At 44.1% G+C, this 15,511-nt stretch overlaps 1 protein-coding gene across 1 annotated transcript in view; it reads right to left on the bottom strand.

Moving 5' to 3' along the window:
• The window catches only part of LOC106599717 (collagen alpha-2(V) chain), a 40,157-nt gene that overhangs the window by 13,949 nt on the left and 10,697 nt on the right, over nt 1–15,511 (bottom strand). The window contains exons 3-21 of the mRNA XM_045696721.1: nt 13,902–13,973; nt 11,457–11,564; nt 11,242–11,295; nt 11,041–11,139; nt 10,812–10,865; nt 5,008–5,106; nt 4,712–4,765; nt 4,187–4,240; nt 4,004–4,057; nt 3,838–3,891; nt 2,810–2,854; nt 2,476–2,574; nt 2,163–2,270; nt 1,920–1,973; nt 1,570–1,623; nt 1,089–1,142; nt 878–931; nt 379–540; nt 130–183 (exon numbers count right to left, since the gene is read on the bottom strand). Of these exons, the coding sequence (XP_045552677.1) occupies nt 130–183; nt 379–540; nt 878–931; nt 1,089–1,142; nt 1,570–1,623; nt 1,920–1,973; nt 2,163–2,270; nt 2,476–2,574; nt 2,810–2,854; nt 3,838–3,891; nt 4,004–4,057; nt 4,187–4,240; nt 4,712–4,765; nt 5,008–5,106; nt 10,812–10,865; nt 11,041–11,139; nt 11,242–11,295; nt 11,457–11,531 (1,281 nt within the window). The 5' untranslated portion in view covers nt 11,532–11,564; nt 13,902–13,973. The remainder of the gene's footprint in view (nt 1–129; nt 184–378; nt 541–877; nt 932–1,088; nt 1,143–1,569; nt 1,624–1,919; nt 1,974–2,162; nt 2,271–2,475; nt 2,575–2,809; nt 2,855–3,837; nt 3,892–4,003; nt 4,058–4,186; nt 4,241–4,711; nt 4,766–5,007; nt 5,107–10,811; nt 10,866–11,040; nt 11,140–11,241; nt 11,296–11,456; nt 11,565–13,901; nt 13,974–15,511) is intronic.

Raw genomic sequence — 15,511 nt, forward strand, 5'->3', positions numbered from 1 at the left:
AAAGACAGCTTGAGTAATGGAACAACATATTTCACTATATTGCTCTATGTTCTATGGTTTATGAAATCATTTATTGGTGATCTCATAGGTATAAAGTGATTTGATTGGTCGATAGTAGGATTAACTCACAACGGAGCCTGCTGGACCAACTCCCCCAGGGAATCCTGGGAAACCAGACCCACCCTGAAAATGACAGATGAAATTCTTATCAGAAAATATCAACATACTGTACTACGTATTCAGTGAATTCCCTGGAAAAGCATTCCTACTCTGTGCTGAGTAGCCATGATCAGGTCTATTTCTACAGTAAATACCATGGTGAAGTGTTTGTATGGATGCTCCAGCAGTTATACGTCACCCTCAGTACGACTCACTCACCGCGGCCCCTTGTGTTCCTCTGGCCCCCTTTAGTCCAGTCACACCAGCAGGACCCTGGGAACCAAGTTTACCAGCTGTTCCTTGGAGTCCCTGTGCTCCAGCCTCACCCTTCTGACCCCTCTCTCCTGGTTCACCTTTGACCCCAGGTTGCCCATCGGGACCCTGCGAAGAGTCGGACACAATGACCATGATTACTGGGCAGATTCATCGCCATGCGAAACGACTTCCAAGTCTCACCATGGATATAGTTACTATGTGGTTATATAGAAATGGTTATTGACTTTGACCATTACTGAAATGTTTATTCTACATTATACAGGAGGATGTTTGCAGCGTAATCTGTTCAGACAACACCTGTAACAACACCAAGCCAAGGTTGACAAATTAACAGAGCATAAAGGGACACAATATAAAGGGACACAATACAACAGGGCAGGGGCCTGTCATAGCTGACACTATTGGGCGTGACAGACCTCCACATTGTTTGAAAGCCACTCACAGGAGACCCAGGGAATCCTACTGCACCGGTTGGACCAGGCTCCCCAGAAGCTCCCTATAACAGATGTTGGGTCAGAGGTCAGTACAGAGGTATATGAGAACTATTAACAGTATGTTGCAATTGTCTTTTTTTACTATGGGACAATTGTACACAAGACAACTTACAGTATTTCACGTGTCAATAATTTTACAAAATGAATCGCAGTACTTACGGCCACTGCTCTCGCTCCTCGACGTCCAGGGGTCCCTTTAGGGCCGGCCTCTCCCTAAACCAAACAAATATAATACATTGTCTGGGTATCTGTGGTAGATACTGAGGCCTTAATATGGATAGGTGTTCTCTGCAACAGTGTATGTTCATCTAGTCTGTCTGTCTAAGTGCTGTTGGTGACTGTATGCTGGATGCTCCTTTAGGGTTTAGGCAGGGTTACTGTTAAAGCACTTTGTGACAACTGATGATGTAAAGAGGCCTTCATGAATACATTTGAGTGAGTGAGTGAGTGAGTGAGTGAGTGAGTGAGTGAGTGAGTGAGTGAGTGAGTGAGTGAGTGAGTGAGTGAGTGAGTGAGTGAGTGAGTGAGTGAGTGAGTGAGTGAGTGAGTGAGTGAGTGAGTGAGTGAGTGAGTGAGTGAGTGAGTGAGTGAGTGAGTGAGTGAGTGAGTGAGTGAGTGAGTGAGTGAGTGAGTGCTTTACCTTGTCACCATTGAGCCCAATGCCTCCTGTTGGTCCAACTGGACCAGGAAGTCCCTTCAAATGAAAAACAAACAGGATTTCAAATATACTATAACTTGCTGTGAACAACTTACTATGGTTGTGAAACCAATGAAACTAGAATGTGCATCAAAAGGTCACTACAATCCACCCAGGGCTAAAAGTGGTTATGATGACGTCACTACATTTTGACATATCACTCAACTTGAACCTAACAGAATTTTGTTGTGGGTTACATTTTAAGATGTTATCTGTGCTTAAATCCTTGATGTAATCCATTTAGGTGACTCAGAAAGGTATGTGTAGGCATGCATGTGTAAGGGAACTCTCACCCCGGGCCCGTCGTTTCCAGCAGTACCCTCGGTTCCTTTCTCACCAACTGAACCCTAAGGAGAGAAGAGGGATCAGCAGAACAGGACTGCAGAATGAACCCTCACCCATCCAGTTATAGCATGGAATACACCACTCTGAAGGGTTACAACTTGTAGTTCCTTCTAGTGTCTTGGACTCTGGAGGTACTTTGTGGACTTAACCAAGTTTTGGTTGATATTTTCCCCTCCAACACAGATACTTACCACATCTCCTTTAGGACCAGGAGAACCAGGGACACCCCTCTTCCCTGGCATCCCCTGCAGGCCTGCAGCTCCTATGTCCCCAACGGTTCCTTTAGTTCCAGACCCACCCTGGGGGAAGAACACACACAGAGACAACTCTCATATCATGTTTGTGGGAAATAACATGGATATATGAGGTTATCATTACATTGTTAATCTGCATTAGGCCTCCATCGTGGAAGAGATATCATTTGACAACCTGGTTAAATGACTGAATGAATAAATACACAAATAAATAAATACATATTTTAAAGTGATGTGCTATAGTACTTACCTTTGGTCCCTCTGGTCCTGGCCCCCCTGAAATACCTTTGGGCCCCGGTAGTCCGTTAGTTCCCACATCACCTCTCTCTCCTGGGATGCCACGCTCACCCTACGATACAATCATACAATCACCCACTGGTCAGCTACAAACAACATCGTTACAGCACTGTATGTTATAAACAGGGCCTTGTGTTTTAGTTATCATGTCACATGACAATATGATTATGATTTCAGTTGGAAGATGCATTTTCTCTGCAGAGGGGCAGGATTACTTTTCCCCTATTGCGGCTTGTATTCAAATGGGCATCAAATGAATAGATAAATCAGATATTAAGATGGCTTACCCTTGGCCCTGTGAGACCAGCAGCCCCTCCCTCTCCAGCGATACCCTGGGACTGAAAATACCAAGAACATTTAATCAACACAACAGACAGGCTGTTTCAATCCCCTATTCCACCTTCCTTACTGTCCAATCCCCTTCCCTGACACTCTTCCTGTATTTATACTTACGCTACATTTTTATTATATTATACTGAGTTCATTTCCTTATTATTTTTGTATTCTTATCTTTTGCTATTTCTTATTGTTGTCACATTGTCGAGAGGGAACCTGCAAGTAAGCATTTCGTTGGACTGTGTAAACCATGTGTATCGTGGGCATACGACAAATCAACTGGAACTTGTTTACACAGGCAGTCTAATTTTGATCTTTTTCCACTAATTGGTCTTTTGACCAACCAGAACAGCAATTTTGCCAAGAAGCAGATTGACGTTTATGGGCCAGATCGAAAGTCAAAATTGGTGATATATCATAAAAATGTATGAAAACAAAAATTGTCTTGATTTAAGGTTAGCGTTAGGCAAAAGGTTAGCATTGTGGTTAAGGTTAGGTTTAAAATAAGATTTTCTGACTTTGTGGCTGTGCCAGCAAGTAACTACCCTGCAGAGCTGCCTCCAGAACATGAGTCATCCCAATAAATGCCAACCTGCTATCAATAATAGGGTAAAAGATCAGAATTGTGCTTCCTGTGAATATGCAGCATTAAATAACCCTGAAACGTTGATGAACCTAATAGTCGTGTTGTATATCTATAACTCAACTCAAAAACATTTCTAGATTCTTACTGTAGATAATGAATGGACTGTGTTTCGTTATGTTGACAGACTCATGACTGGTTAATATGTGCCTTTGTTTGGTCCATTGCAGGCAAAGGCATTACATACCCAGTCATGAATCTATCAACATAACAACATTTAGTTCATTATCTAAAGAAATAATCTATTGTTGAAATGTACCATAAATAAGGTGTAAATAAACCAACTGTAAATAGAGGTTATTGCATGTCACAGTCGGAAGTGATGTCATACCGTACCTCAGCACCTGGTTTCCCAGACTCTCCAGGTGGACCAGCAGATCCAGGTGGACCCTGAAATACATCACACCATTAGAGTTCTCATTTCCCCTTTACTGATTAGTACTATCACTAGTCTCTATTCTAGTAAATACAAGGTCAATAAATCCCATGTGAAACAGCATACCTGGAAGCCATTCATACCAGGAGGTCCTTGCTCTCCTCTCTTCCCTGCAACTCCCTAAAAGAAGTCAAGTATGGAGAGGAAAACCAGCAACGGTTTAAGCTTACCATAACCCCATACAGTATTTAATGTTTAAACTGTGTTGGTATGTATCGTTTAATTGGAACATATTAATCAGATACTTACTGCTGGACCAGCAGTGCCACCAGCGCCCATCTCTCCAGCTTTCCCATTAACCCCCTGTATGAGAAACAGTCCTCAGTGGTCAGTGTGTACAATGAGGTACAACAGCAGAGTTCTACCAGCTTACAACGGGAAAAAGCAGAGAATGGAAACTGAAAATGATTTATTTAAGCAATAAGGCCCGAGAGGGTGTGGTACATGGCCAATATACCACGGCTAAGAGCTGTTCTTAGGCACGGCGCAAGGCGGAGTGCTGGATACAGCCCTTAGCCGTGGTATATTGGCCATATACCACAAACCCCCGAGGTGCCTTATTGCTATTATAAACTTGTTACCAACATAATTAGAGCAGTAAAAATAAATATTTTGTCATACCCGTGGTATACGATCTGATATACCACGGCTGTCAGCCAATCAGCATTCAGGGCTCGAACCACCCAGTTTATATTTGGAAATGAACCAGTTTGAGGTGCAGTTCCACCACCTACAAAATCATATTTAAACCCCTGATGAGTGTAGTGTACTTACCCTCTGTCCTGCAACACCTGGGGTCCCCACTTCTCCTGTCTTACCAGGGTCTCCCTGTGAGGACAAATGAACAATGATCCACAATCACAATAACATGTCAATGTTTCCCTCTTCTTATATCATATCAGTAGCATTCCAGTGTCTCTCCTGACATTGTATGGTCCATGGTAGACGCATTCAAACAACTACAGTATTTCATTCATCATTCTAAATGTGATGGGTTTAATGGAGCTGGTTCTACTGTACATTGTGGAAAGGAACACACACACGATCACCATAAAGTGCTGGTTACTCACAGTAAAGCCTTTTGGTCCAACTACACCCATGGTTCCAGCTGGACCTCTGGTACCAGCTGACCCTGCTGGACCTGGTCCCCCATCCTCTCCTCCTCCTCCCTGAGAGAGAGAGGGATGGGAGAGAGAAGAGACAGAAACAGAGGTAGGTTCACATTTGGCCAGTCTATAGATAAAAACATGTATTATACACTCCCCGCGTATTTCATGTTTCTGAACACTTCTACATTAATGTGAATGCTACCATGATTACGGATAATCATGAATGAATCATGAATAATGATGAGTGAGAAATCTACAGACACACAAATATCATACCCTCCCAAAATGCTGACCTATTGTAATGATGAGAGGTTAGGATGTTTGGGAGCCTGATCTTTGTGCATCTGAAACTTTCTCACTCATCATTCATTCAGGATTATCCATAATCATGGTAGCATCCACATCAATGCAGAAATGTTCAGAAATATTCTATTCTTATTTACAGTAAAAGAGACTCCAAAATTACACAATACATTATTTACCATTAATTTCTATTGGGCATAACATAATCTGAAACACAACCAAAACAAACTGCAAATGCATCCAACAAGACTGTAGAGTCATTGCGTGCTAGGAATATGTGACCAAATACTAAACTTTTGACCTAATTTAATGCCCTTTATGTGAATTTGTCCAAATACTTATGACCCCTTCAAATGGGGTACTAGAATAAATACATAAAGTATATTCATTTCAAAACGGTAAAACAGATACCGGTATGTATGAAATCACCTCATATAAAACATTTCAACTCAAATTGACTCCGAGTGGTGCAGCGGTCTAAGTCACTGCATCTCAGTGCTAGAGGCGTCACTACAGACCCTGGTTTGATCCTGGGCTGTAACACAACTGGCTGTGATCGGGAGTCCCATTGGGCGGTGCATAATTGTCCGGGTTAGGGGAGGGTTTGGCTGGTGTAGGCCGCCAAATTAAATGTTTTAACATCACTGTCCAAATAAATAGGCAGGGGAGTATATATAAACTCAGCAAAAAAAGAAACGTCCCTTTTTCAGGACCTTGTCTTTCAAAGATAATTTGTAAAAATCCAAATAACTTCACAGATCTTCATTGTAAAGGGTTTAAACACTGTTTCCATGCTTGTTCAATGAACCACAAACAATTAATGAACATGCACCTGTGGGCAATTATGGTCACAGTTATGAAAACTTAGGACAATAAAGAGGCCTTTCTACTGTCTCTGAAAAACACCAAAAGAAAGATGCCCAGGGTCCCTGTTCATCCTCATGAACATGCCTTAGGCATGCTGCAAGGAGGCATGGGGACTGATATGGCCAGGGCAATAAATTGCAATGTCCGTACTGTGAGACGCCTAAGACTGCACTACAGTGAGACAGGACGGACAGCTGATTGTCCTCGAAGTGGCAGACCACGTGTAACAACACCTGCATAGGATCGGTACATCCGAACATCACACCTGCGGGACAGGTACAGGATGGCAACAACAACTGCCGGAGTTACACCAGGAACGCACAATCCCTCCATCAGTACTCAGACTGTCCGCAATAGGCTGAGAAAGGCTGGACTGAGGGCTTGTAGGCCTGCTGTAAGGCAGGTCCTCACCAGACATCACCGGCAACAACGTCGCCTATGGGCACAAACCCACCGTCGCTGGACCAGACAGGACTGGTAAAAGTTCTCTTCACTGATGAGCCGCGGTTTTGTCTCACCAGGTGTGATGGTCGGATTCGCGTATATTGTCGAAGCAATGAGAATTACACTGGGGTCTGTACTCTGGAGCGGAACGATTTGGAGGTGGAGGGTCCTTCATGGTCTGGGGCGATGTGTCACAGCATCATCGGACTGAGCTTGTCATTGCAGGCAATCTCAACGCTGCGCGTTACAGGGACGACATCCTCCTCCCTCATGTGGTACCCTTCCTGCAGGCTCATCCTGACATGACCCTCCAGCATGACAATGCCACCAGCCTTACTGCTCATTCTGTGCGTCATTTTGTGCAAGACAGGAATGTCATATATATATATATATATATATATATATATATATAGGTAGGGGAGTAACTATATATATTTTTCCCAGACTCATGTCCACACACCATTGGTCCTTGGTGTCCCTCAGGACCCTGGGAGCCGAGAAGACCCGACAGACCCTGAGGAAAGAAAAGGGAGGATTTTATTAAAATGTTGACTCTTTTTTAGGCGGTTCTGTTCATGTACTTCTCATGTGTTTTTCATCTAGGATCAACATGAGTGTGATGATCACCACAAAGGAATATTCTTCTGTGATAGAGAATGCTGACGAGAGGTAGAGGTGTGTTATCTCACCCGTGCCCCTGGAAGAGCTGGCTCTCCTGCTCACACTGCCCTACCCTGTGCTTTGACCTCTTTCTCCCCTCTCTCTCCAGATGAAATCTCGCGTCTTGTGACGGCCGGCCGCCCAACAACCTGCCCGCTTGACCCTATCCCCTCCTCTCTTCTCCAGACCATTTCCGGAGACCTTCTCCCTTACCTCACCTCGCTCATCAACTCATCCTTGTCCGCTGGCTACGTCCCTTCCGTCTTCAAGAGAGCGAGAGTTGCACCCCTTCTGAAAAAACCTACACTCGATCCCTCCGATGTCAACAACTACAGACCAGTATCCCTTCTTTCTTTTCTCTCCAAAACTCTTGAACGCGCCGTCCTTGGCCAGCTCTCCTGCTATCTCTCTCAGAATGACCTTCTTGATCCAAATCAGTCAGGTTTCAAGACTGGTCATTCAACTGAGACTGCTCTTCTCTGTGTCACGGAGGCGCTCCGCACTGCTAAAGCTAACTCTCTCTCCTCTGCTCTCATCCTTCTAGACCTATCGGCTGCCTTTGATACTGTGAACCATCAGATCCTCCTCTCCACCCTCTCCGAGTTGGGCATCTCCGGCGCGGCCCATGCTTGGATTGCGTCCTACCTGACAGGATAAGAGCGTCTGCTAAATGACTTAAATGTAAATGTAAAATTATGACAGGTTGTATATCTTACAGATTCTCCTTTGAATCCAGCCTCTCCTTTGAATCCAGCCTCTTCTTTGAATCCGGGAATGCCTAAATCACCCTTGTGAGAAGAGAGGAATATGATGGATAGATGTTTCACATGACATTGTTTTTCAAGTCTACTGACAATGTACGATCTCAAGGTTTGAGAACTAGTTTTTCCTGACAGCGTTATGAACATTTTAACTGGAGCATGGAAACCAGCAGTAGTTTCTATGACCTTTCTAACATAGCTAGGGACCTGACAACCATTCTTGATCCAAACAATGAAATGATGAAATGATATTAAAAAAAATATATATAGCCATTGACCGTTCTCAGCTGTAAGGGCCACACCTATCAACTACAATGTGATTTGTGAGACTGCTATTGTTACTGGGGTAGGTTGTTTTAAGAAATTCATTCATATTTTTGGAACTCTGAGACCACAATTGAAAACAGCCAAATGCCCACACCCATATCTATACGATCAACTATTCAATCAGACAAAACATCCCAAGGTTAAAAGGGCGAGTGCATGTTGTTTTGGATCACTGCCATGGGCATGAATCGATGTCTCGCCCTTATGAATAATAGTGGACATCAATCATAAATATTGCATAGATTAACAAAGACAACAAACGGACATTGAGGTTTGCATATTTTCTCCAGTGAGTAAGTTGTTATTACAGTAGTTTTCATGAATCACTTGGTATAGGGTTAATGTCATTAACTCATACAAACCCTTTCCCCCTATGAAGAGGAAGCGCATTTAAAATGTGTAGTGTATTTGAGGTTTAAAAAGGATTCAGAAAATTCAGAATTGATTTTCCGTTAGATAGAATGTTTCAACACATACAAAAATGTCCAACAATTACAATCCAAGTAATAATTAAAATGTCATTTTGCTGCATGATTATTTTCTTGCTGTTGCGAACTGGCTCAAATTAAGATCCTACATCTGTATGGTGTGTAAAAAGGGCTTTATAAAATACATGTGATTGATTGATTGTGTGTACCGATTGACTTTCTCTTGGAAGATTCTTGACTGACGCGTTCCATCAACAGAACAACATGCACGGGTAGACTGTACCAGGGCCCATTCTAAGAGGACAGGCTGTAGTCTACCGTCTCTGTGACTCTGTACCAGGGCCCATTCTAACAAGACAGGCTGTAGTCTACTGTCTCTGTGACTCTGTACCAGGGCCCATTCTAACAGGACAGGCTGTAATCTACTGTTCCATAGGCGTACAGAGGCCCATTATCAGCAACCATCCCTCCTGTGTTCCAATGGCACATGGTGTTAGCTAATCTAAGGTCATAATTTTAACAAGGTAATTGATCATTAGAAAACTATTTTGCAATTATGTTAGCACAGCTGAAAACTGTTGTCCTGATTAAAGAAGCAATAAAACTGTCCTTCTTTAGACTAGTTGAGTGTCTGGAGCATCAGCATTTGTGGGTTCGATTCCAGGCTCAAAATGGCCAGAAACAAATAACTTTCTTCGGAAACTCATCAGTCTATTCTTGTTCTGAGAAATGAAGGTCTATTCCATAATAGAAATTGTCAAGAAACTGAAGATCTCATACAACCTGAAGATAGCCTGCACATTTGAAAGTTGTGTTGGTAGCTCCTACAGTTTTGTCGCTACTGGTTCCAGTTGAAGGCCGATAATAATAATAATAATAATAATAATAATAATAATAATAATAATAATAAGTATGCTGGATTCTAATAATAAGTATAATGGATTGTAGTAGTTGTTCTTGCTTTCAGCAAGCACACCTAATAATATTAGAAAATGACATTTTCTAAAGAAAATGTGTGTGCTAGCTAGTCTTGAAGTATGTATGGTTGTGAATAGGAGTAATAGCTGTAGTGGTAGTAACAGCAGCAATAATGGTGGTAGAAGTAATCGAGTTGTTAAAGTGAATTCTTTTAAGGTGTTTTTTAGGTGTTGAGTTATTATAGTGGGCTAGTATAGTAGGCTAGTCGCGGTTTTGTCTCACCAGGTGTGATGGTCGGATTCGCGTATATCGTCGAAGGAATCAGCATTACACTGGGGTCTGTACTCTGGAGCGGGATCGATTTGGAGGTGGAGGGTCCTTCATGGTCTGGGGCGATGTGTCACAGCATCATCGGACTGAGCTTGTCATTGCAGGCAATCTCAACACTGCGTGTTACAGGGAAGACATCCTCCTCCCTCATGTGGTACCCTTCCTGCAGGCTCATCCTGACATGACCCTCCAGCATGACAATGCCACCAGCCTTACTGCTCATTCTGTGCGTGATTTCGTGCAAGACAGGAATGTCAGTGGTCTGCCATGGCCAGCGCACAGCCCGGATCTCAATCCCATTGAGCACGTCTGGGACCTGTTGGATCGGAGGGTGAGGGCTAGGGCCATTCCCCCTTGAAATGTCCGGGAACTTGCAGGTGCCTTGGTGTAAGAGTGGGGTTTCATCTCACAGCAAGAACTGGCAAATCTGGTGCAGTCCATGAAGAGGAGATGCACTGCAGTACTTAATGCAGCTGGTGGCCACACCAGATACTGACTGTTACTTTTGATTTTGACCCCCCCTTTGTTCAGGGACACATTTTTCCATTTCTGTTAGTCACATGTCTGTGGAACTTGTTCAGTTTATGTCTCAGTTGTTGAATCTTGTTATGTTCATGCAAATATATACCCATGTTAAGTTTGCTGAAAATAAACGCAGTTTACAGTGAGGGGATGTTTCTTTTTTTGCTGAGTTTATATATATATTTCCTGACTCATGTCCACACACCATTGGTCCTTGGTGTCCCTCAGGACCCTGGGAGCCGAGAAGACCCGACAGACCCTGAGGAAAGAAAAGGGAGGATTTTATTAAAATGTTGACTCTTTTTTAGGCGGTTCTGTTCATGTACTTCTCATGTCTTTTTCATCTAGGATCAACATGAGTGTGATGATCACCACAAAGGAATATTCTTCTGTGATAGAGAATGCTGACGAGAGGTAGAGGTGTGTTATCTCACCCGTGCCCCTGGAAGACCTGGCTCTCCAGTGCGTCCTGGGTCACCATCGGCACCTTTGGGACCAGATGACCCACCCAGTCCTTGCTCACCTTGGGCACCCTGATCCCAGAATGGAGTGAGGCGTTTAAATGGCATAATATTATTATTCAATGACTTATACCGGCTGACTTATTCTATAGATTCAAAGAGAAATCAACCTACCTTTTGACCAGGTAACCCATCCTGACCAGGAAAACCTCTACTGCCAGGAGCACCCTGGAAATTTCAAATTGGTTTTAATAGAATTTGCTAAATGGTTTTGATTTTAATCAAATAATTCTGCTGTTATTGAATGTACTGAGGAAAGACAGAGAGCGGAAGAGACAAAGAGAGAGAGACAGACAAAGTTCTTGTAGTGAGTGAAAGAGCTGATTTACTCTCTCTCCATTGGGTCCAGCGGCACCTGAAGTCCCGGCGTCACCCCGTTCTCCCCTCCTCCCCTCCTCTCCCATGGGACCCAGCGTTCCATGATCACCAGGTGCACCCTGCAATGACGTCATAATCAAACAAGATGGCTGCCACATCATACATTAGTGTTTGTTATATTTTATTGTATGGCCTTTTAAGAGCACCATAACATGTATTGAATATATTGTTGTTGCACTCAACTTCGGGTGTGGATAAACTTACTTGTCCCTAGGAGCATCAAACTGCTCAACATGCACTAAGCACTTTAAAGCTGGCCTAGACTGAAGGAAGAGCCAAGTGGAAAATGTTGCTACCCTTGATGTTGTCTCATTGCTCGATAATGCAAGAGACATTTCTGTCAAAGGCCAAATAAATGAACTGAACATGCTGAACTTTGGAGGAAGGCTCAGATAGACATGCACCCCATTTAGAAAGAAACCAGCGCCAACATAACCTGCCTTTCTATTTAACCTGCCTTCCAAGCATCTGCCTCTAACCCTAGGAAGCTCTTTGCCACCTTCTCCTCCCTCCTGAATCCTCCTCCCCCTCCCCCCCTCCTCCCTCTCTGCGGATGACTTCGTCAACCATTTTGAAAAGAAGATCGACGACATCCGATCCTCGTTTGCTAAGTCAAACGACACCGCTGGTCCTGCTCACACTGCCCTACCCTGTGCTTTGACCTCTTTCTCCCCTCTCTCTCCAGATGAAATCTCGCGTCTTGTGACGGCCGGCCGCCCAACAACCTGCCCGCTTGACCCTATCCCCTCCTCTCTTCTCCAGACCATTTCCGGAGACCTTCTCCCTTACCTCACCTCGCTCATCAACTCATCCTTGACCGCTGGCTACGTCCCTTCCGTCTTCAAGAGAGCGAGAGTTGCACCCCTTCTGAAAAAAACCTACACTCGATCCCTCCGATGTCAACAACTACAGACCAGTATCCCTTCTTTCTTTTCTCTCCAAAACTCTTGAACGCGCCGTCCTTGGCCAGCTCTCCTGCTATCTCTCTCAGAATGACCTTCTTGATCCAAATCGGTCAGGTTTCAAGACTGGTCATTCAACTGAGACTGCTCTTCTCTGTGTCACGGAGGCGCTCCGCACTGCTAAAGCTAACTCTCTCTCCTCTGCTCTCATCCTTCTAGACCTATCGGCTGCCTTTGATACTGTGAACCATCAGATCCTCCTCTCCACCCTCTCCGAGTTGGGCATCTCCGGCGCGGCCCATGCTTGGATTGCGTCCTACCTGACAGGTCGCTACTACCAGGTGGCGTGGCGAGAATCTGTCTCCGCACCACGTGCTCTCACCACTGGTGTCCCCCAGGGCTCTGTTCTAGGCCCTCTCCTATTCTCGCTATACACCAAGTCACTTGGCTCTGTCATATCCTCACATGGTCTCTCCTATCATTGCTATGCAGACGACACACAATTAATCTTCTCCTTTCCCCCTTCTGATAACCAGGTGGCGAATCGCATCTCTGCATGTCTGGCAGACATATCAGTGTGGATGACGGATCACCACCTCAAGCTGAACCTCGGCAAGACGGAGCTGCTCTTCCTGCCGGGGAAGGACTGCCCGTTCCATGATCTCGCCATCACGGTTGACAACTCCATCGTGTCCTCCTCCCAGAGTGCTAAGAACCTTGGCGTGACCCTGGACAACACCCTGTCGTTCTCCACTAACATCAAGGCGGTGACCCGATCCTGTAGGTTCATGCTCTACAACATTCGCAGAGTACGACCCTGCCTCACACAGGAAGCGGCGCAGGTCCTAATCCAGGCACTTGTCATCTCCCGTCTGGATTACTGCAACTCGCTGTTGGCTGGGCTCCCTGCCTGTGCCATTAAACCCCTACAACTCATCCAGAACGCCGCAGCCCGTCTGGTGTTCAACCTTCCCAAGTTCTCTCACGTCACCCTGCTCCTCCGCTCTCTCCACTGGCTTCCAGTTGAAGCTCGTATCCGCTACAAGACCATGGTGCTTGCCTACGGAGCTGTGAGGCGAACGGCACCTCCGTACCTTCAGGCTCTGATCAGGCCCTACACCCAAACAAGGGCACTGCGTTCATCCACCTCTGGCCTGCTCGTCTCCCTACCTCTGAGGAAGCACAGTTCCCGCTCAGCCCAGTCAAAACTGTTCGCTGCTCTGGCACCCCAATGGTGGAACAAGCTCCCTCACGAGTCAATCACCACCTTCCGGAGACACCTGAAACCCCACCTCTTTAAGGAATACCTAGGATAGGATAAAGTAATCCTTCTAACCCCCCCCCCCCTTAAAAGATTTAGATGCACTATTGTAAAGTGGTTGTTCCACTGGATATCATAAGGTGAATGCACCAATTTGTAAGTCGCTCTGGATAAGAGCGTCTGCTAAATGACTTAAATGTAAATGTAAAATTATGACAGGTTGTATATCTTACAGATTCTCCTTTGAATCCAGCCTCTCCTTTGAATCCAGCCTCTTCTTTGAATCCGGGAATGCCTAAATCACCCTTGTGAGAAGAGAGGAATATGATGGATAGATGTTTCACATGACATTGTTTTTCAAGTCTACTGACAATGTACGATCTCAAGGTTTGAGAACTAGCTTTTCCTGACAGCGTTATGAACATTTTAACTGGAGCATGGAAACCAGCAGTAGTTTCTATGACCTTTCTAACATAGCTAGGGACCTGACAACCATTCTTGATCCAAACAATGAAATGATGAAATGATATTTTAAAAAAAATATATAGCCATTGACCGTTCTCAGCTGTAAGGGCCACACCTATCAACTACAATGTGATTTGTGAGACTGCTATTGTTACTGGGGTAGGTTGTTTTAAGAAATTCATTCATATTTTTGGAACTCTGAGACCACAATTGAAAACAGCCAAATGCCCACACCCATATCTATACGATCAACTATTCAATCAGACAAAACATCCCAAGGTTAAAAGGGCGAGTGCATGTTGTTTTGGATCACTGCCATGGGCATGAATCGATGTCTCGCCCTTATGAATAATAGTGGACATCAATCATAAATATTGCATAGATTAACAAAGACAACAAACGGACATTGAGGTTTGCATATTTTCTCCAGTGAGTAAGTTGTTATTACAGTAGTTTTCATGAATCACTTGGTATAGGGTTAATGTCATTAACTCATACAAACCCTTTCCCCCTATGAAAAGGAAGCGCATTTAAAATGTGTAGTGTATTTCAGGTTTAAAAAGGATTCTGAAGTTAATCATTTCCACTTTGAAATTTCAGAATTGATTTTCCGTTAGATAGAATGTTTCAACACATACAAAAATGTCCAACAATTACAATCCAAGTAATAATTAAAATGTCCTTTTGCTGCATGATTATTTTCTTGCTGTTGCGAACTGGCTCAAATTAAGATCCTACATCTGTATGGTGTGTAAAAAGGGCTTTATAAAATACATGTGATTGATTGATTGTGTGTACCGATTGACTTTCTCTTGGAAGATTCTTGACTGACGCGTTCCATCAACAGAACAACATGCACGGGTGGACTGTACCAGGGCCCATTCTAACAGGACAGGCTGTAGTCTACTGTCTCTGTGACTCTGTACCAGGGCCCATTCTAACAGGACAGGCTGTAGTCTACTGTCTCTGTGACTCTGTACCAGGGCCCATTCTAAGAGGACAGGCTGTAATCTACCGTCTCTGTGACTCTGTACCAGGGCCCATTCTAACAGGACAGGCTGTAATCTACTGTCTCTGTGACTCTGTACCAGGGCCCATTCTAACAGGACAGGCTGTAATCTACTGTTCCATAGGCGTACAGAGGCCCATTATCAGCAACCATCCCTCCTGTGTTCCAATGGCACATGGTGTTAGCTAATCTAAGTTCATAATTTTAACAAGGTAATTGATCATTAGAAAACTATTTTGCAATTATGTTAGCACAGCTGAAAACTGTTGTCCTGATTAAAGAAGCAATAAAACTGTCCTTCTTTAGACTAGTTGAGTGTCTGGAGCATCAGCATTTGTGGGTTCGATTACAGGCTCAAAATGGCCAGAA

The sequence above is a fragment of the Salmo salar genome, chromosome ssa16, assembly GCF_905237065.1.
Source record: "Salmo salar chromosome ssa16, Ssal_v3.1, whole genome shotgun sequence".
Taxonomy (NCBI): domain Eukaryota; kingdom Metazoa; phylum Chordata; class Actinopteri; order Salmoniformes; family Salmonidae; genus Salmo; species Salmo salar.